This window comes from Mytilus edulis, chromosome 2 (genome assembly GCF_963676685.1).
Source record: "Mytilus edulis chromosome 2, xbMytEdul2.2, whole genome shotgun sequence".
NCBI classification, from domain to species: domain Eukaryota; kingdom Metazoa; phylum Mollusca; class Bivalvia; order Mytilida; family Mytilidae; genus Mytilus; species Mytilus edulis.
The window spans coordinates 60764327-60785229 of NC_092345.1; the positions used below are offsets into that span (position 1 = coordinate 60764327).

Genomic DNA, 20903 nt, shown 5'->3' on the forward strand with positions numbered 1-20903 from the left:
TAACACATAAACAAACGACAACCACTGAATTACAGGCTCCTGACTTGGGACAGACACATACATAAATAATGTCGTTTCATGTATGATTGAAAAACCTTCACAAACTAAAGACTTTTTTGACATTTTATTTACTGTCATTCATCCTCTTTATATTCCAGTAATCTTTAAGACATCCATACACAAGAAATGTCTATCTTTACAGTATTTACACATTAACTGATTTAGATACAGTCGGTTTTCAGTAAATTGGAATAATCTTATTATTTTCTTCATTTATGAAGTACAGAAACAAGCACAATTTTCTGTTCACCACATCAGTCATCAATCATCTTCATCTTCTTCAGTTCTAGCAATAGCTTCCCCTGCATTAACGACTAGAGCAAGATCCTGGTCTGAGTTCTGTAATCTGTCTCCTGTAAAGAGATTTACATTACTGGTCAATTGCTGGTCTTCGAAAAACACAAATAGTCCTATCAAATTCAATATTATTATCTGCCCTTGATTTTAATTCGTATTATCTGAATTTTTTTTATCACATTAATTCTTTTATTGTTGAATTTTAAGTTTAAGAGGTTCTTTTGTACATTTGTATATTGAATAATACTTGGTTAATATCTATAAACCAAGACCTATTTTTTCAACATGCTCAAGTGCAAAAGTTACAGGCCTTATTATAAAGCCAAAAAAATACAAATAGTCCTACCAAATTTAATATAATTATCTGCCCTTGATTTAAAATATCTTGTTTTCTGATAATAAATCTATACATTTAATTTTTCAATTGTTAAATTTCAAGTTTTAGAGTTTCTTTTGAATATTGATTAATACTTGGTGAATATTTTTAAATCAAAAAAGTACTTTTGAAACATGCTCATATCATATCTTCTTACATCTATTAAGGGCAAAAGTCAAATATTATATGATACTTACTTTGAAGCTTTTGATGTTTTAACTGAAGTAATGGATAGTTCAAGAAAACATTGTCATTTGGGTATTAATGGTTGATCGTGGATCTTGATGAAGACTTGAAATCATTTGTCGCTTGATATATCATATAGACACTATTGTTGAAGACCATATGTTGACCTCGAGATATCTTTCAGTTTTATGTATTATTGACATATACCTATATCTTGTGTAATTCATTAACCTACATTTTTAATAACTTACTTATCAATTCAGCAATAGCCCTTTGGGTTCTTCTCTCCAATTTTTCTAACTTCTTTGCAATGTCTCTTTTCAAATCCCAGTCTGGTTTCCTAGGTGCCAGATTCATCAAATCCTGCATAGATAATATATAAATTATATTTTTAACTAAAAGAGAAATTTTTGAAAAAAAAAATACTAAAAATTTTCTACCTGTAACCCCAGGAAAAGATTACTGTCTGTATTTGGCAAAACTTAATTTTAACCATTCTCATTTAAATGTGCAAACTTTTAAAGGGTGAGCTGTAAAATATATTTATGAATATAATACATTATTTATCACAAGCCTAATGAATAACACACCATTTTATTTGTGTATTCACATTTAAATGAAAATGGCCACATATCGCAGATCAAATTTATTCGTTTATAGTGTATTAATGTACGTTTTTTGATTGAGTTAAGCCTGCCAATTGATATTTTATTGTGTGTTTTTCTATGTTATGATGTTATGCTATTGTTTCAGAAAAAGGGAGAAGGTTTGGATCCATTAAAACGTTTAATCCCGCTGCAAATGTTTGCACCTGTCCTAAGTCAGGAATTTGATGTACAGTAGTGGTCGTTTGTTTATGTAATTCATACGTGTTTCTCGTTTCTCGTTTTTTTAAATTTTATTTTATATAGATTAGACCGTTTGAATGGTTTTACACTAGTAATTTTGGGGCCCTTTATAGCTTGTTGTTCAGTGTGAGCCAAGGCTCCGTGTTGAAGGCCGTACATTGACCTATAATGGTTTACTTTGTTTAAATTGTTATTTGGATGGAGAGTTGTCTCATTGGCACTCACACCACATCTTCCTATATCTAACAACTACTATGCTGTAGAAAGAAGAGAAATTATGTGTGGATTAAAAAGAATGAAATTTTTACTCAGTGAAAATCTAAATCAATTGGTCTTCACAAAATAATTTTACAATCATACAGCATGGATATCTTTTTCAAACCCTGTTCAAAAGAATCATCCAAATCCATTTCAAGTATAGATTTAAATAAACAATGTGAAAAAAAATAATGAAATTATCTTCTCAGTGTATTTCTGCAGATAAAAAAACATGATTGGTGTTCTCTTATAAATACATACCACTTCCTCAACAACATCTTTAATCTTTGTAGCGTCAAGCTGATCTTTGACCTTCACTGTCACTGTAAAAAAATAAAGGGTTGTTGTTGACAAGTGCAGGCATTCTGAGAGCATTTGTAGATACATGTACTGTATTTTTGCTGAGAACAGTCACTTGATTTTGTGAGCTAAATGAGTTACTGCAATAAATGTTAAAAGTAAATTCAAATGTTTATCTGTGTAGGACTTTTTTTTGGAAATATTACCAGTGACCAAGGAAGACTTTTTAAAATAAAAACCATAACTATGTTGACAGTATAGCTATTACTTCTGATAAAGTTATAAAAATTGAATTTATTTCAGCCTTGCTTTAAATAATGATCAAATTTCTTACCATCTTCAGGTTTTGTTGTTGGCAATAATGATTCCTGCAGGTTTTCGTCATGTGGTCTATAGCTTCTAAATACTGGTCTGAAAAAAAGAAAACATAGATCAGTTAAAAACAGTTTTTAACTCGTGATAAAAGTACAGAAATTTATCGTGAGAAGATTGCATGTGAATACCATATTTCAGCAATTGTTTTAACTTTCAATATTACTTGCATATTCATTATTCAATGTTCCATCCCTGACCATATGAATTTTCAAATTGAAGCTCTTATTGTATTTACACTGAAGTGTCTGGCTAAAGTTTATGGAGAATAAGAATGAACAAATTGACTATCAACGTAAAAAAATAAGTAAATTGTTCATTGGTGACTCCATTTTCTCAATGCTTTTGTTTAGGTTAAATTGAAATGATGACAGCATAATAAAACTGAAAATGTGTTTTTCTGTTTAGACACACACTAACTATTTTACTGTTTATAGAATTGCATAAAATATCTTTCCATGTTTCTATTTAAATTGATTACTTTTTAAAACATGAAATTCATGTGGAAATTACATTGTATATCAGATTCTGTACAAAGGGAAGTAATCCTTAAATTATTATCTCCCATATCCATAGTTATTATCTTAAGTATTCTTTGGCTATTAAGTGTAATTTTTAGCCTTGAAAAACTTATTGTGTAAAAATAAACAACCAAGGGTCCATGACAGACTGAGATAAATAAAAATAAACAACCAAGGGACCATGACAGACTGAGATAAGTCATATTTTTGGCACTAGCACCATAGACTCAGACTAAAATTTGTTTTATAAAGGGAGACTGGGGTATAGAAATATGGTCACTTGGTCTTCTCCCGACCGTCAGTAAAATGCTTGCTGAAGTGGGGCGTCCGTTTGGCTGTGCAGGATGTATCAAGTTCGCAGTCATGTCTGGTCAGAAGGGGGACGTTAAATCTGATGCCTCGTGTAAAGAGAGTGCCAAGCTCTTTGCACATTAAGAACCCTTGCAACAACTCTTTGAGGGGTCCGTAGGTGGCCTGTTGCACGGCAAAATTTCTGTCCCTATCCAATATACCCTCATTTTTCAGTGGTAGTCCAAATTACCCCGACCATCATACTAGATGGCCTCTATTACAACAACCTACATATTGTATTTATTGTGAACTTGTTCTCATCCTGAATATGCATGAAATATTTGCCACTGGATGTTAGGCAAACAACAATCAATCAATCAATGTCATATAAACAAATAACTAGTTAAAACATTCCAAAACAGAGGACATCAAAATGCACTTCAATTTGGTAATTTTACATAAAATTTTCATTTCCCTATCTTAATAGGACTTAACAAATCAGAACATGTAGTACATTTACAAATAAAGTCAAAATTTTTGTCTGAAGATATTAACTGTCTGTTGTTTTAGCACAACGCTTCTGTAAATTGAATTAAACTATAATGACATGAAGGTGAGGATAATTTTTAGAAGAGGGACGTGATTCCATTAAAGCAAAGTTATTAAAAAAAAAAAATTGACTGTTTTAAGCTAAAAATGATACATTTTACAATCAATGTGGCATAGTGATGCCAGGTGAGCCGTTCTTTGTAGTTTTTCATTTCAATTTGGATTATCTTATGCTAAAGAATGATAAATTTTCCAATCAAAAGGAGTGTATGCACCACCCCTCTCACTGAATATGCAATGATAAGTGTAAGTGATGGTAACGGTTCACTGACAGGAAGTAGTTCTTCATAGAATTTCATGTTACAGAGGGCGAGGGTAGCGAAGCTTTTGAAAAGATTGGACTATTTTATGCTATAAAACTATAAATTTTCCAATCAAGAGGGGAATATGTCATACAAGTTAAAGTTATCATATAACATTGAAAACGTGTATCAATGTACACTCATACCACTGCGAACTTGTACCATTGCAAACTATAGATTACTCTGACGTCCAAAGGCTCTTTTGCCAGGAAAGCTGGGGCTGTGGGACATCAGAGCTCGTCCCATATCAAAAAGTGGATATTTGCCCGTCCAAAATAGATGCCTTACTTCGCCGCTTCTGGTGCCAACTAACGGCCTTGGAATTATATAAATCTGGAGATCTCCTGTAGTTGGTGATCGCAAAACTGGTACTGGTATAAAAATTTTGTACCAGTATAGTGTTTTTTTTTAAATAAACAATACCTATACCTATAGGTAATTAATATTAATCTTTTATTAAAGGTGTCACATACATATGCATAAAAGCAGCTGCCGCTGGCTAGCCTACATATGTAAGCGAAGAGAGAGCCGAGTGAGTAAGCCTCTCCTGCCAGTACATAGCCTCTACACTGTCAAGACTTCTACAGTGCCTCCCCGCAACAGCACATGGTAACTGGGGTCTAGCATCTCAGGCTTAACTGTAGAGGATCTTGGAGCAGCAAGGGCCCTAAAGATGCAGAGTGTAGGCCCACCGACGTGTGGACACGCCCTTACTCTCATTAACCTTGCCCCAACTATGGGTAAATAGCCGGTTAGATGAAGATCGTTAACTCAGGAAGGTAATTTATCTAGGAGAAAGAAACTCCAATATAAAAACGGGCAGATAATGGTTCGTCAGCCCTGGTAGGCAACTTATCTAAAGGAAGGAAACCTCGACAAAAAATCCCTGGCCCTCCAAGCAGGGGGTTTGGCATAGGGCCAACAACCCTATCCTATAAAAAGATTTAAGTTACGGAAACAGCAACAAAGGAATCAAACACAACCGCTGTGCGATTAGGCCTTCAAGTAAATAGTATGATTGCCAGTGGTGAAAGCCGCAAAGGAAGCTACTGGCAGGAATGAAGTGCTGAGCGCTAAAGCAAAAACCAGAATAGGATTCTGGAATGTACGTACTATGTATGAAACTGGAAAACTCGCACAGGTCACATCTGAAATGAGGCGATATAACTTGCACATTTTGGGAGTTAGTGAATGCAGATGGACAGGCTCTGGTAAAATGAAAACTGACACAGGTGAAACAGTTCTTTACTCAGGCAGAGAAGACAACCATCATTTTGAAGGAGTAGCCATCATCCTTAAGAAAGGCACTGAGAAGGTACTTATTGAATGGAAACCTGTTAATAGTAGATTGATAACAGCAAAATTGAAAGGAGTGCACACCAACATGACCCTTATACAATGCTATGCACCAACGAATGACAGTGATGAAGCTGCAAAAGACACCTTTTACGAGCAACTTCAAGCAGAAGTGAGATTGGTACCACGTCATGATCTTCTAGTGGTGATGGGTGATTTGAATGCCAAAGTGGGAAACAACAACACTGATATGGACAGAATAATAGGTAAACATGGATGTGGTACTATAAATGATAATGGAGAAAGACTAGTAGAATTGTGTGCAGCATACAACCTGGTTGTAGGAGGAACACTCTTTCCACATCAAGATATCCATAAGATAACATGGTGTTCTCCAAATGGAAGGGATAAGAACCAGATCGACCACCTTATGATAAATGGTACCGTATATTTTCGAATTTAAAGCGCATCGTTTTATAAGCCGCACGGCCGTTTTTTGGGGGGAAGATTGTTTTTGTCCTTACATAAAACGCACCTGAATATTAAGCGCACACTGAAGAAAAGGTATATTTATTCTACTGACCTGATAGTGTCATGAATATTTTCTCCTTTTGTAACTCACACCGTAATTTGTTTCATTTCTATTTTCAGATTGGTGAGAAAGTTGAGAGTATTTTTGAATATATTTATTTGTGTCATATTAAAATAAAAAATCGTAATAAAATAATTATACTTTTCTCATTGTTTTAATTATGCCAGTTTCGTTTGATGTTTTTTGTCAACAATGGCCATGTGTTGACAGCTTGGGTGTCCATTGAACCTTGTTGTTTTGATTAAAATTAGTATGGTATTGATTGCTTGTTTATTGTTTGAATTGGCATTAAGGATTTAAATTAATCTTAAAAATGTATGCATGAAAGGTCACCCAAGCCATAAAACTGCCATTGTTTACCTTGATTATGACCTACTTACCTGTACCCACGTGTGAAAACTGTTCACCCAAAAGTCAAGATTTTTTTTTTTAATTAAATCAATCTTAAGAATTTTATTGTTGTCTATAAAATAAAAGTTGAAGTTCTGAACGTAACAAACATTTTTCAATTTTAATTTGGATGAATACAACAAACAAAACAATTTACTTTTTGCAAGTCATTGTCTATTTGTAAATGAAAGTGTTATGAGCAATGACAAGGGGGATTAAAAGAAGACGGCAATAAATAAATGTTTTAACAGATTAAATTATAAAAATTAGTATTCTTTTTTTTTTAGTTAAACATCCAATAATATTTCGTAAAGATATTTCGTTTTGAAACACAATAAAACGACAAACAGTTACTCTTCAGTATTTTATCCTGTTTGGTACCTCTTCTCAAACACGATTATCTCTCTTTGTTTATGAAGCACTTTAAAGTGTCGATTTAAGCACATGCATCACCATCATCATTTAAAGAAACTTGTAATATTGGCAAGACACACAATCACTTTCTTTATTATTTCATTAGAAAATTTTATATTAAAACACATTAAATCAACTAACAACTACATATTTATGATAAATACACAATTAATATCCTGTATGGACACAGTTATCTTTCTTTGTTTACGAAATGAACACTAAACACATGGTTATCGACTTCCTGTAAACCAACAATGATTGAATGAAATAAAAACAAACGATTTAGTTAATATATTTATTTATTCATAACAAAATATGCAACATTAACAATTTATCAAGTCACTGCAAGCACTTGACAATCTGACTGTCTCCAGAAAACAAATCCAGATATTTTTTTTCTTTCACCGTCGTCCTGAAAACAGAAAATAATACTTACATAACACGCACCCGAGTATAACACGCAGGGACAAAGACAGAGAAAAAAACCTGCGGCTTATTTAACGATTTATACGGTACTTGGAGACGTTCATTACTAGATGTTAAAGTTAAGAGGGGAGCAGATGTTGGTAGTGACCATCACCTTGTTACTGCAAATATTAAGATGAAATTGAGAAGTACAGGACGTAAAACACTTGTTCCTACACGTTATGATATTGAAAAACTACAAGATCATAAAGTAAAGAATGCATTCATCCTTCAATTGAAGAATAAGTTTCAAGCTTTGACAGATAATCCTGACATGGTCTCATCAGAAACAACAGAAGTCAACACAAAATGGGATCAAATAAGAACAATATACGAAACAACTAGCCAGGACTGTCTTGGTTTTAAGCAGGACAAAAAGATGAAGAAATGGATTACACCAGGTACTTGGAAGGTTATAGAAGAAAGACGCCATATGAATAAGAAAATACTGGACACAAAATCAGAAAGGCTACAAGAAAGACACAAAGCAAGCTATAGAGTTTTAGACAAAAATGTTAAGCGAATGGCTAGAGCAGACAAAAGAGCTTACTTGGAAGACCTTGCTAAACAAGCAGAAGAAGCAGCTGAAAAGGGTGAACAAGGAAAAATTTACAAGATAACAAGAGAAATCTGTGGTAAATTTCAAAGCAATAATGATGTCCATATAAAAGAAAAAAAATGGGAGGCTATTGACAACAGAAGAAGAGCAGAAAGCCAGATGGGCAGAACACTTTAAAGAAGTACTCAACAGACCAGCTCCAGATGAAGAAGCAATTATAATTGAGGCACTTCAAGATTTGGAAATAAATACCAACTTACCAGAAAGAATGGAAATAATAACAGCAATAAAAGCATTAAAAAATGGAAAATCACCAGGGCAGGACAATCTAAATGCAGAACTTTTCAAAGTCGACCCAGAACTTGCAGCTGAAATTCTTCAATCTCTATTTACTTCAATATGGAAAGGAAAAATTATACCTGAGGATTGGACAAAAGGCATAATAATAAAGTTAGCCAAGAAAGGAGCTCTAAGTGATTGTAACAACTGGCGAGGTATAACTCTATTGTCAATCCCAAGTAAGATCATGGCCAAAATTATTATCCAAAGAATAATAGATGCAGTTGATAAACAACTAAGAGAGGAGCAAGCAGGATTCCGTAAAGGTAGAGGGTGCGTCGATCAAATCTTTGCTTTACGTAACATCATCGAACAATGTACAGAATGGCAAAGACAGCTCTACATCAACTTTGTGGATTTTCAGAAGGCTTTTGACAGTATCAACAGAAAGACCTTGTGGCGAATACTCAGATCATATGGAATTCCAAAAGAAATAATTGAGCTCATAAAAAGTTTCTACAACAATTTCACTTGCAGTGTAGGGCAAAGCAACATCTGGTTTGAGGTAAAAACAGGAGTTAGACAAGGCTGTGTGATGTCTGCTATTCTTTTCAATGTCGTCATTGACTGGGTAATGAGAAAAACAACGGAAGATGCTCCAAGAGGAATAAGATGGAACCTTTCAGCAACATTGGAGGATCTTGATTTTGCTGATGATCTTGCTCTTTTATCGCATACCCACCACCATTTACAAGAGAAGACAAACCGCCTTAATACTTTTGCTAGTCAAGTTGGACTTAAAATCAGCCAAACCAAAACTGAAGTCATGACGCTAAACATCAATAACCCAACTCCTATCCTAGTAGATGGAAAAGATCTCCCCATCACAGAAACATTTACATACCTAGGAAGTACAATAAGAAACGATGGAGGTGCAGGAAATGACATAATGAACAGATTGAACAAAGCCAGGAATATATTTAGAACACTTAACAATGTATGGAAATCATCACAGTATAGTAAGAAGACCAAACTAAAACTGTACCAGAGTTGTGTACTATCTACTCTGTTATACGGATCAGAATGCTGGAGGATGACAGAAGTCGATCTTAACAAACTGTCAGTTTTCCATACCAAAAGCTTAAGGAGAATCCTGCGCATTTTCTGGCCAAACAAAATATCCAATGAAGATCTTCTAAACCAGTGTCAGCAAGCTTAAGATAGCATGGGTACAATATTAGTGAGAAGGCGTTGGAAATGGATTGGGCATGTGATTAGAAGAGATAGTAATTCCATCACTAGAACAGCATTACATTGGACTCCAGAAGGAAGGCGTAAGCGAGGAAGACCAAAAAACACATGGAGACGTACTGTAGAAGGAGAACTGAAGACCATGAACAAAACATGGGGAACAGTAGAAAATATGGCCAAAGACAGACAGAAATGGAGAACCTTTGTTGCTGCCCTACATGCCGATGGCATACCGGGCAGTAAGTAAGTAAGTAAGTATACATATGCATAATGAAATTAACATTATGACATGACAATTTTACAGTGGATGATTGTATGTTAATCAGATGATGACATTATTGATTGTACACACACACTCCCTACATTGTATATTGATATTTAGTATTCAGTCTCAGTGGACTTTCTCTTACGCTAATACTATATTACAAGCGTTTTCAGATAGCACCTGTATGGTTCCTTACTGTTGGTGTGCTTGTCTAGTATTAGTATTTGTACCAGTAGATAATATCTGCTACAAATTGTATTGCCCATGGTTATGAATCAACTACTTTAACTACCCTTAAAATTCATGTAGACAAACTAGTTAATTTGATAAATATATAATCTAATTTTGTTTAAAATTTTTCTTTATACATCTTACCTTAAAGTACAGTCAACAATACAACTACAATACTGGTATATCAGTAATGTACCAGTATTGTTGTTTTTTTTTTTTTTAAAGTTACAATACTGGTACAAAATTTTTATACCAGTATTGTGTACAATACTGGTATTGCGATCACCAACTACAGGAGATCCAAATCGGATCAAATCTGGTATCAATTTGTTCATTTTTCATTTATCTCTTCATTTACATGTACCTGCCACCCTTTATTTTTTTGGACTATGCAAACTACAGCTCAAAACAATTAGTATGGGGACGAAGTCCCCAATAACAGTAGAAAATTCAATAAAAAAAAAAATTCGGGAAAATTTCCCGAATTTTTCATTGTACTAATGAACTCAAAATCGTTCAATTTTTTTTATGTCATGTTTTGAAATCCCGGACCTGCGCAGAAATGTACAATATACTTCCTTTTTCCGGTCTCGTTTGTATGAAACTTTGAGTAAAATATATATTTATCAGTCTAGTATAAAATAGGAAGAAACGCGCAATACCAATTTCATTTTTAATAATTCCTTGATATGAAAAAACGTTACCTAATGATAGCGTTTCTTTGTTTACATTGCATATGACGTCATAATTTAAATAACGTCACAACTAAAATCCCTAACAACAGAACCAAACTCGGAAACGTTACGGTATTTCCGTTTCTTTTTTTTTTTGACAAATAATTAAGTTACAAAAAAATAATTCATACAGACTTCGTCCCCATTTACAGGTAATGCCTGCCTCATATTATTTATAAACTATTTATTTACTATACAAATCCTTGGTTAAATTAAGTAAAAAAAAATCGAGTGAGAGGGTATAATGATTATATAATAATGTTATTAAATATGTTTTCGTTATTTTTTGCAAAATTTATTATGCAGGTTGTAAAAACATCGTACTTTGGTAACTTTTCCGATAATTCTGAATCAGCAACTTCAGATTCTGTTGTATTTTGCTTGCCCTTCAGATTTTTTAGTCTTTCTTTCCTTTTTCTAGCTGCCTCAGCTAATGACCCAACGTCTGACATACTATTTCAAGTGAACACAAAAAAAAACGCATTGCAAATAAAACGTTTGTAAATAAGACCGGAAACGGAAGTATTAGATATGAAGTTATTTCGCCACAAAATAATTCGTCCCCAAACCCTTGTGCGTTTGAAATCTGTGTTACTCGCCTTAATAATAAAGTGCCTGTGTTCGCTCCAATATATTGCATTATTTGTTGACAGTCGATTATCAAATAAGAAGGACAAAATTCTGTTGATAATTTATTCCTATGCAAAGTCTTCTTTTTGGTTTTCTACTTGACCCCTTTCATAGCTTGTTAACTAACTTTAATACAACTTAGTATTCTCGGGGTTTAATACATCTACTAGTGTCCTGCTATTTATAATGCTATTTCTTGTCATCTGTCACTTCTACATTTTAGCTTTTTGCCGGCTACATCAAACTGGTTTCTCTTTGTTATTAATGTATATATGTAACAGTTGAAGCTGAAATTGCTAATCTGTATGAGGGTCTGGATGGGGTCTGTTATTCTGTAAACATTTAATTTTCACCCCTTTTTCTCTAATCTTCAAAAAAAATAACCCCTTTTTTCTCTAATCTTCATTTTTTAAGGGCATTATTCTTTAATCATTTAACCCCATTCAAACCCTCCTGTATATCACGGATGTATTCTTATTGGTCATCAAAACCATACATGATTAATCATATCGAAATACAAAAAGAATAGTAAAAAGATACGATATCTTGGACTTATTATGAAATTTGTCAGGCAACTTTCTACAAATGGTTCGGTTTTAGAATCTCGGCCGTTCAACCGACAATAAAAACATATACAGTAGTTCAATAACAATGAACACCTTTTCACGTTTTTGAAATTAAAGAAATCGTAAAAGATGAAAGAATGTTCAAGTAAGCTTAGATGTTTGTTCTTTTTTTCCGTCAATATGTTTCACCGGCCGCTATATATTTCCGCAACGAAAAATGCGTTGGTTGATACAGAAAATATATGAAGACGTTTTGTCTTGTTGTAGTTGTCTCTCTTTATACACACAAACTGGTAGTCAGTTTGAGGAATGACTGTTTGCGGGGACATTTGCGATGTTGATCATTAAACAAATCTGTGTTTTCCTCCAGATATTGAAAAAAAACTAATATGCCACTTATTGCAACATTCTCAAAATTTAAACTTAGGATAATTATTATTAAAGTTTTTCAACAAATTACTGATGTTTGAGCTTTTGGTTTTGCCATTTCATTATGGACTTACAAATCATTTTCATTTTCTTAGGAGTTTGGTATTTGTGTTTTTTTAATATTTTATGATATAAAAAAAAGAAGTGGTATGATTGCCTATGAGACAACTCTACACAAGAGACCAAATAACAAATAAACTAACTATAGGTCAACTTTTGAGACTTAAACGACATAGCAGACATGACTAAAATAGAACATATATATAAGTAGCATGCCAGCGTGGTCTTTTATCTTAGAAACCGGTGTGAATAGAGAAAATCTGACACGTGTAAAAAAATGTACAGTTTATTGAAATCTACTTTTTTCGTCTATTTACGTCAACGTTTTCAGACGACTTCTTTATTGAGTTATTGCCCTTTAAAAATGTCAAAAGAGAAGAGCAAGCCCCTATTTTGGCGCCCAAATATAGCAGTTTTACAAAATTGTTAAAATGTAAACTGTTAGCTATTTATTGGATAGTAGAATATTTCTATTACATAAATATGGGCTGTTTTTGACAATTCGATGCAGATGTATCGGATATTAGCATCATTAGTTGATCTTAGTTTATGCTATTTATAATATTTATATTTATAATAGAGAGATAAAGCTGTATATATGTATGTTCACAGTATGTTCACAGTCTATACAAACAAACAAAAACAGAACACAAAAAATATCGGTCTGTAGAAAAAAGGCGAAGGTCTAAATTAATTGTCCTGTCCACAAGTTCTCCAGTTATATTTTTTTTGTACAAAAACATATCCTGCAACGATAAATGCCCGCGATATCGAAGTAGTTTGTTTGATGATAATTCATAACATATATAAAGGTTGAGAGTGAACACGGATGCGGCCAATTTCATTTTTGACAAAAACATCTGAAAAGTGACATATTATGGCATATTTGATTGGATTTTTAATATTTAAGCTTGAATTTGAGTTTCTTTAATGACTGAATCTGTTCAAATCTTTTACATAAACTATTTGAATTGACTGAGGTAGACACTTCAGTGTTTTTAAAAAAGTGTCCACAATCTTTCATCAGATAACCTGGAGTTTGATGACAAAATCGGTCCTTACCCTTACTTCTTTTGCAATTTTTTAATGTTTGCCTATTATTTTGAAAACTATAATAGACTGAGAGAAACATGAATTAAAAAAAATATCAGTAAGACAAATGGTTTACTTTTATAAATTTTGACTTGGATGGAGAGTTGTCTCATTAGCACTCATACCGCATTTTCTTATATCTATAAAACATTTTAAAGAGAGTAATTGTTATTTCATGAGGATTTTTTACCAAAAAGTGGCTATATATTGTGTATTCATCTCCACATATTAAATTATATTCAATTTCACATTATTTACAAAATGCATATTCTAATCTTAGTAGTGTTGTAAAGCTTTTCGGCATGCAAACTGCATGGTTGTTATCTTTTGAAGGTCATTTTTATTTTTGTGATTTTTTTAAAACTCGCTCTGTGTCGGAATAAAATGCCAATTCCGTGTATACTAATTATAAAAAAAGATGTGGTATGATTGCCAATGAGTCAATATATTGATATACAGTTCAACATGGTTTGCTGAATGACTGATGTGGCTTGTCTTTCATTCATCTGATATAATTTCAATAACCGAATGACTGAAAACGTGGACCATAGTCTGCATAGTAAAAAAAATACTTATATAAGGGATAAGGACACTATCTTGTCCAAACCCCGATATCATGTTAGGATTGCCAAAATAGATGACATGTAGCATCCTTTAAATGTACAAATAAGAAAATGTGATAGGATTGCTAAGGGGACGACCATTTGATATTCTGGGGGGCGGGACAGGAGGATTTTGAAAATAAATAACTCAGCCTTGATAATCACAAAAATAAATCGAAAGTTATGAGATGACACCAGATTCTTCATAAATTCACCCCCCCCCCCAAAAAAAAAACAATTCGGGAAACACTTCCCAATTTTCTTAATAATTTTAAAAAGTATAAATATTATTTAAATATACTTGAAATGTCTGAAAATTGGTTTCATTTAACTTGATGAGGTATATTGTCCCAGGAAACTTTACCTCACTTTTATTTTAACCGGGTCGTAACTACATTGCAGCAAATGCCTCGTGTAGGAAATTTCAGACCAAACGCTTGTCTCCATATCAAATTGTGTTCACGGCGAGTGCTTTGCAAAAAGCAAGTTCTGTTTTCCCTCAGACGTAGGCCTGATTTTTCGGGATCAATGTTTCTCATTTATTTGTCTTTTGTTCATTGGTTGCCCTTCTGTATTCTGTTAGTTTTGCATTCCTTTTGTAATCTAGTAATTTTGTTATGAACTTGATCATGAGTTTAAAAAAAAAACAGCAGCCACAGACTTAACTATGTGAATTCCATTTTTGCTTTATCATGCACATTGGTCTTTTGATACACTGAATTTATACATTTTGCTTTGAGACCAAAATATTGTAAAAAAATATTAAAACAAAACTTGCATTTTCAGATTAAGAAAAAGTCTGGGAAACACCTATTAAGAGAGCATGATTTTGCATCATTTGTTCTATAGCTTCTTGGGCCTTCAGTGGCCCAAAAACCCTTCAAAAAACAATTTGCCTCGATCCGCTGGCAAAATATGTTTGCCAATACTTTTAAAAGAGGCTAGTTACAACCAAACTTTAATACTAAATATGTATGCAATACATGTATATGCAGTTGAGAATAAAAAGAGATTAATTTCTGCAGAGGCTGATTATATGGTACATAATGACTTGACTATACATGTACTATTTATAATAAACAAATTATTTAAAAAATGTTTTCGAATCTTGCTTCAATAGTGCAGAAAATGAATAATCTGTCCTCTTACTTTACAAAAATAAATAACCGATAAAAAAACAAACCCTCATGCCCCCCACCCCCCCCCCCCCCCGAATATCAAATGGTCGTCCCCTAATGAGACAACTATCAACCAGCGACCAATTTCCATAGATGTTATCAACACTGTATTGTATTGCCTTCAACAATGAGCAAAACCAATACCGCATAGTTATATGTTATGTATAAAGATTTGACCAATTCAACCAAACCTTTACTGTAACCTGCTTTTCTATATAGTTCTCTGTTCTCAGTTAAGTACTCTACATTGGAGTAGTTCTCACACTACCCCCGTCCTCACCCTTTTTTATCACATCTAATCTCATCTTTCTATAATAATTTGATGACTTAAAGCTTGATAAGTCATCGTGTGGGTTGAATACAACGACTCCATATAATTCGTCTGCTGCTATTTTTATGGTTGTCTTCAACAGTTATATTCTTGTGGATTCGATCTGCTTTATTCAATTAACTTGTTATGATTTGGATTAATTGATGCACCGTAGAATATACGAAAAAAATGCTGAAATGATTACCTTTATAACAGACTTTCAGTATTAGCAATTTCATATTCAGATAAAAGTTTTGTTCGTTCGATTAAAGTAACCAGGCGACATTAGTTAATTGTACTGTCACTAAAGACGAAAAAATAAATGTTTACTTTCAAATCATTTGAATACTTAATGTGTATTAATTGAATAATAAACTATTATTGAATCCTTTCCTGTGTTTATTATTTGAAATGCAGTTTAATAATTACAAGTGGAGTCGTGGATTCGCCTGATTTTGTAGGTTTCTATTTCAAAATGTCAACTTCTATTGACATATGCATTTCATCAAGATCACGTTTCGTAAACCAATTAAGAAATCAATTTCATATTAAATTAATTAATGTATAATTAACATAATAATAACTAATATGATTCAAAATCATTCGGGCGATATTTCCACATAAAATCAAGACGAGTATAGAATTGACTGTTTTTTTTTCTCATAAGAAATTGATTGATTAAAAACCAGTAACATATTCAGTTGCAAATTCCTGACGAGAACTAACGACGGTAGGATGGATATTGTATGCACGGTACAGCAAAATTGCCTCATAAGTTGTTGCAATTGTCTTTAAAAAGTAAAGACCGTGGCACTCTTCCTACACCAGGCATCATAATTAACATTCCCATTCCCATCATACATGGTTGTGTATTTCTACATCCTACACAGCCAAACGGACCCCTTTTTTAGCGTGGATTTGACTACCAAACGGAAGAAACTCAGAAATTTAAGGACAATACTTAGACAATGTATATACGATTAAAGAACTTGGCAATTCAAATTTAGACTACACAGATGATCACAGATCTACACAGATTTAAATTAAGACTACATAATATTTAACTGACGACAGTGCGTATAAAACCAAAAAAAAAAAAAAAAACACGTAGAAATGTTAAAAAAGCGACAAAAACAAAAAACTTAATCACTCCTTGTCAAAATTACAGTGTAGAAAAGGGTGATTAAACGTTTTTGTTTAGGGACTTTTGTGTATAGTAATTCCAATGGTACCCGATTCTCATGGTGATTTCATAACAAGTTTGTCACGGTTTCGAAATCCATATTTTTTTTTCAATACTGGCAAATTGGTTTCTTTCTATTACGTCTTCAAATGATTTGAGATGATTACTATAGCAACAGGTCACATACAGACCCTTTAGAGATTTGTTACAATGGTTCCTTTCCTTGCAATCCCAAGTTATACGACGTATCCGATCAAACGTCCGATTCCGTCCGGACGTGTCTGCGTATTTATACATCCCACTCGGACATCCCACATTAAATACACCTTCCACTCGGCCAAACTGAAACTACACATTACATATATAGCTACGGTATTATTTGCTGGAAAGCGAGAAGGGGTGAACTTACAGTTATATACAAAGTCAACCTTTTCGCTTTGAAGTGTCATGTAGCTTGTCTCACATTGTTTACTGTCAGACAGAAAAATCTTTTTTTTTTAGAAAATCCTGTCCCACAAAAGTCATTTGTTGTTGGTTGTAAACAGGACAATTGCAATAGACCAAAGATGCCGGATCACAAAATAATTTTTGAAGACTCTAGAATGTTTTTTGTTTGGTTTGGCTACACTATTTGGTTTTAATATTTTTATGGCAAATCACATAATGGCCATTTGAAATTTAGAATGTTTTAAAAGTCGATTACAGACAAATGTAAAATTAAGAAAATATATGTAAATAAATATTAAGTAAAAGTGACTGTTTGGTTACAAGTATAATTAATCATTCTAGATTTATATTCAGCTATACAAACTTGTGTAACTAATAGAGAATATTTAATAATGGCTTATTATATACTATGTAATTATTTTTTTTTTACTTTCGTTCTATTTATGACTACAATTTCCTTTCTTCAGTGAATAGTCGAATTATTGGCCCGTCTTTTACACATGACTTTCATTAGGATTTAAAAAATACACAGGCGCTTGGGTCTAGGATACAGATTTTTTTTTTTTTTTTTTATTATTAAAATATTCAATTTTCTATATTTATAATGCATATCTATCACTTCTGTGCATGTCTCACCTAGTTTCGAGTGATTTAAACGACCCAGAGAAAATACCCAATTTTACTATCCATACTATGAAAAATTTGTTTCTTAGTATGGATAGTAAAATTGGGTATTTTCTCTGGGTCGTTTAAATCACTCGAAACAAGGTGATACATGTACAGAAGTGATAGATATGCATTATAAATATAGAAAATTGAATATTTTAATAATAATAAAAAAAAAAAATCTGTATCCTAGACCCAAGCGCCTGTGGTAATTATTACTGTTACTGCTGCTTCCGGTTATAACTGCGCGGTAATCAGAATAATATAATTCCTCGTTTTTCCAGTGATTGTCAAGTCTGTTTTTAAAGGCATTAACAGACGGTGCCTTAACCACTTTTTCTGGTAGTTTGTTCCAGGTTTTTGATATTCTCACCGTAAAACTATTTTTCCTAAGATTAGTATTAAACCTATGATGAACGATTTTACTGCTATTAGTTCTAGTACTGTGCCTATTCTCTGTGCTCGACATCAGTTTTAGGAAAGTACTGGAAAACAAAACACTAAAAAGTGTTGAATATCATCGCACAAAGATGCAAAAACTGAACAGATGATATAAATTATACAATAATTGCAAATACTTCCTATATACATACATATATATATATATATATATATATATATATATATATATATAGGAAGTATTTGCTATATACTGTGCCTATCACAGATAAAGAAAGTGCAATCTAGTACTTCATCATTTGATGTTATTAGTCAATTACAAAACTAAATGAAAAGGACATCGGATCTATTTCATTTTATTATATTGATGCGAGTCTTAACCCGGTTAATGTTTCTCATTGCTTAATGCGACATGAAAATCAGCGAAAGCTATCTAGTAAATTACACAAACGACAGACAACAAGTCATAATTCCCCATCAATTCAAAATAACGCGATATTTAGTGAGATTTAAGTCTGCGTTATTGGACGAATAAGGAACGTTATAAGTTTGTTTATAATTTGATCCCTATCTTAATCTTCCACCTCAATCTGTAACTATTAAATAGAAATATCTCCATTTGTTACTGTATTAAAACACAGAGCGATAAATGTAACTTATTTGTCTAAATTGACTACCTCATCCAGGAATAAAAATTGACAATAAACATTTGCTGCTTTGCTGCTTGATAAAGAAAATGACATTTTGAATGAAACAAGTCTTGAATATGACATTATCGCATAGCAATATAATATTTCCCACAGAAAGTAACCAAAAGTTAGCGTGCAATACATTCCAATATTGCTATAGTGCAATAAATCTTTGAAATTAATGACGTCATCAACGACAAAATCTTAGTTTAAACCAATTTTAACTTTCAAATATTATATTGCTATACAATAAAATGGTTATTGCATGAATATTGGGGAATATTGTCCCTCGTAGAACATATATTGCACTCGCAAGCTCGTGCAATATAAAATTCTACTCGGGACAATATTCCCCAATATTCATGCAATAACCCTATATTATAGCACAAGAGAAAGTTCTACATCGACCGTTAAGTAAAGATAATGTACCATTCCTTTATTTCAGGAAAAATCAGTTGAAACTTATTCAGATTCCTCAGTTATAGGGTTGATGCTTTAGCGCTTTGGACATGGATTATGTATTTACTTATTAACTCGTATGTTCTTCGTCAAACAATGTATTATTATGATAAGACTTGATCACACGTAGGCAACACAACATTTTGGAAGAATTAAAAGAAAAAAAACTTAAAGCAGAAACAAATCTATGTAAGATTTTTGAGGCTCTGAACTGCTATAAAAGTCAAGGTATCAATACGGCAAAAGTACTTTTGTAGTTCAATACATAATCTATATTTTATTTTCAATGTATTAATACAGTGGTAAAGGAAATTTAAAGTTCTTATCTATAAAACATTTATAAGTTTAGAAACCTAACTAAATGTATACTAGCCACGAAAGGGATATGATTAATTTTTAACGTTTTGCACCTATGCTGTTTCTACATAACGATTTTTAAATTGTCCGTTTTGGACTTCAAAGATTTCTAAATGTAACATTTTTAAACAAAACATTATCTTTGAAGTCGTTTGTGGATGTAGGAATAGTTGCTCCCCCTCCGTCATCCCATTTTCTTTTTATTATCGCCTTCTGATTAAAAACTTAATTAGCCTGAAATAATTTCCCGTATTCTTCAATGAAAACCTTTAGATTTTGTCAAGGTAGACTCGTCACTTAAAGGATTAATCAATTATTTAAAGTCGTTAAATTTTGTTATCTCTCATTAAGTATATTTAAATTATTAAAAAGCGAATATAATTTTTTGTCGAATGACTACTCATCTTGCATATTTTTTGTCGTTCATTTCATTTTAAACGCTAGCTAACAACGGTAATCAATTTCGGAATTGATACACTTGAAAAATCAAGAGAAATGCTAATGTTTGTAGAAAGCAGTTTTCTGCGTCTTATTTTATTTGTGAAATTTGTTGTACAAAAGAAAAACATCAAATGAAAGCATATAAACGATTTTATGACTTGGGTAACTTTTAATAAAAATTTCAAAGAAAATACTTATTTATTGGAATTGAAATGGTTAATTTTTTATCCATACGTTTACAGTGTTGTGAAAGACGGTGAAATTCCTATTAGAAAAGAGGCGGAATACAAAACAGTATTGGCGACATTTGATGTTAACCGCCGTATTAACATTGATCAACAAGTTGATGGTCAATTAAGAATAACACATATACATTCAGGGTTATAAAATAAATAAATATATATGAAAGAAAATACTTTATCCATTAGCTCGTAGGCCCTGTTGGTCTTATACAGATGAAAATGGCTTCTAATTGTTAGCACTAGAGATGAACAGTTTA

General features: G+C 32.6%; 1 protein-coding gene across 1 annotated transcript; it reads right to left on the reverse strand.

The window, feature by feature from the left end:
- Nucleotides 1-109: 109 nt before the first annotated feature.
- LOC139510626 (coiled-coil domain-containing protein 12-like) lies at nucleotides 110-11397 on the reverse strand. The gene is made up of 5 exons (XM_071297175.1): nucleotides 11221-11397; nucleotides 2660-2736; nucleotides 2287-2348; nucleotides 1171-1282; nucleotides 110-413 (listed from the first exon to the last, which is right to left on the reverse strand). The coding sequence occupies exons 1-5, from the start codon at nucleotides 11346-11348 to the stop codon at nucleotides 322-324; spliced, it is 471 nt and encodes a 156-aa protein (XP_071153276.1). The 5' UTR covers nucleotides 11349-11397; the 3' UTR covers nucleotides 110-321.
- Nucleotides 11398-20903: the final 9506 nt, after the last annotated feature.

Bases quoted from the DNA above. Each gene is read 5' to 3' on its own strand.
- LOC139510626 (XM_071297175.1), bottom strand. From the start codon at position 11,348: ATGTCAGACGTTGGGTCATTAGCTGAGGCAGCTAGAAAAAGGAAAGAA. The intron at 2,737-11,220 runs GTACGATGTTTT...TCTTTTTTTCAG, and splicing joins TTATCGGAAAAGTTACCAAA to ACCAGTATTTAGAAGCTATA. The intron at 414-1,170 runs GTAAGTTATTAA...ATCTCTTTACAG, and splicing joins GGCTATTGCTGAATTGATAA to GAGACAGATTACAGAACTCA.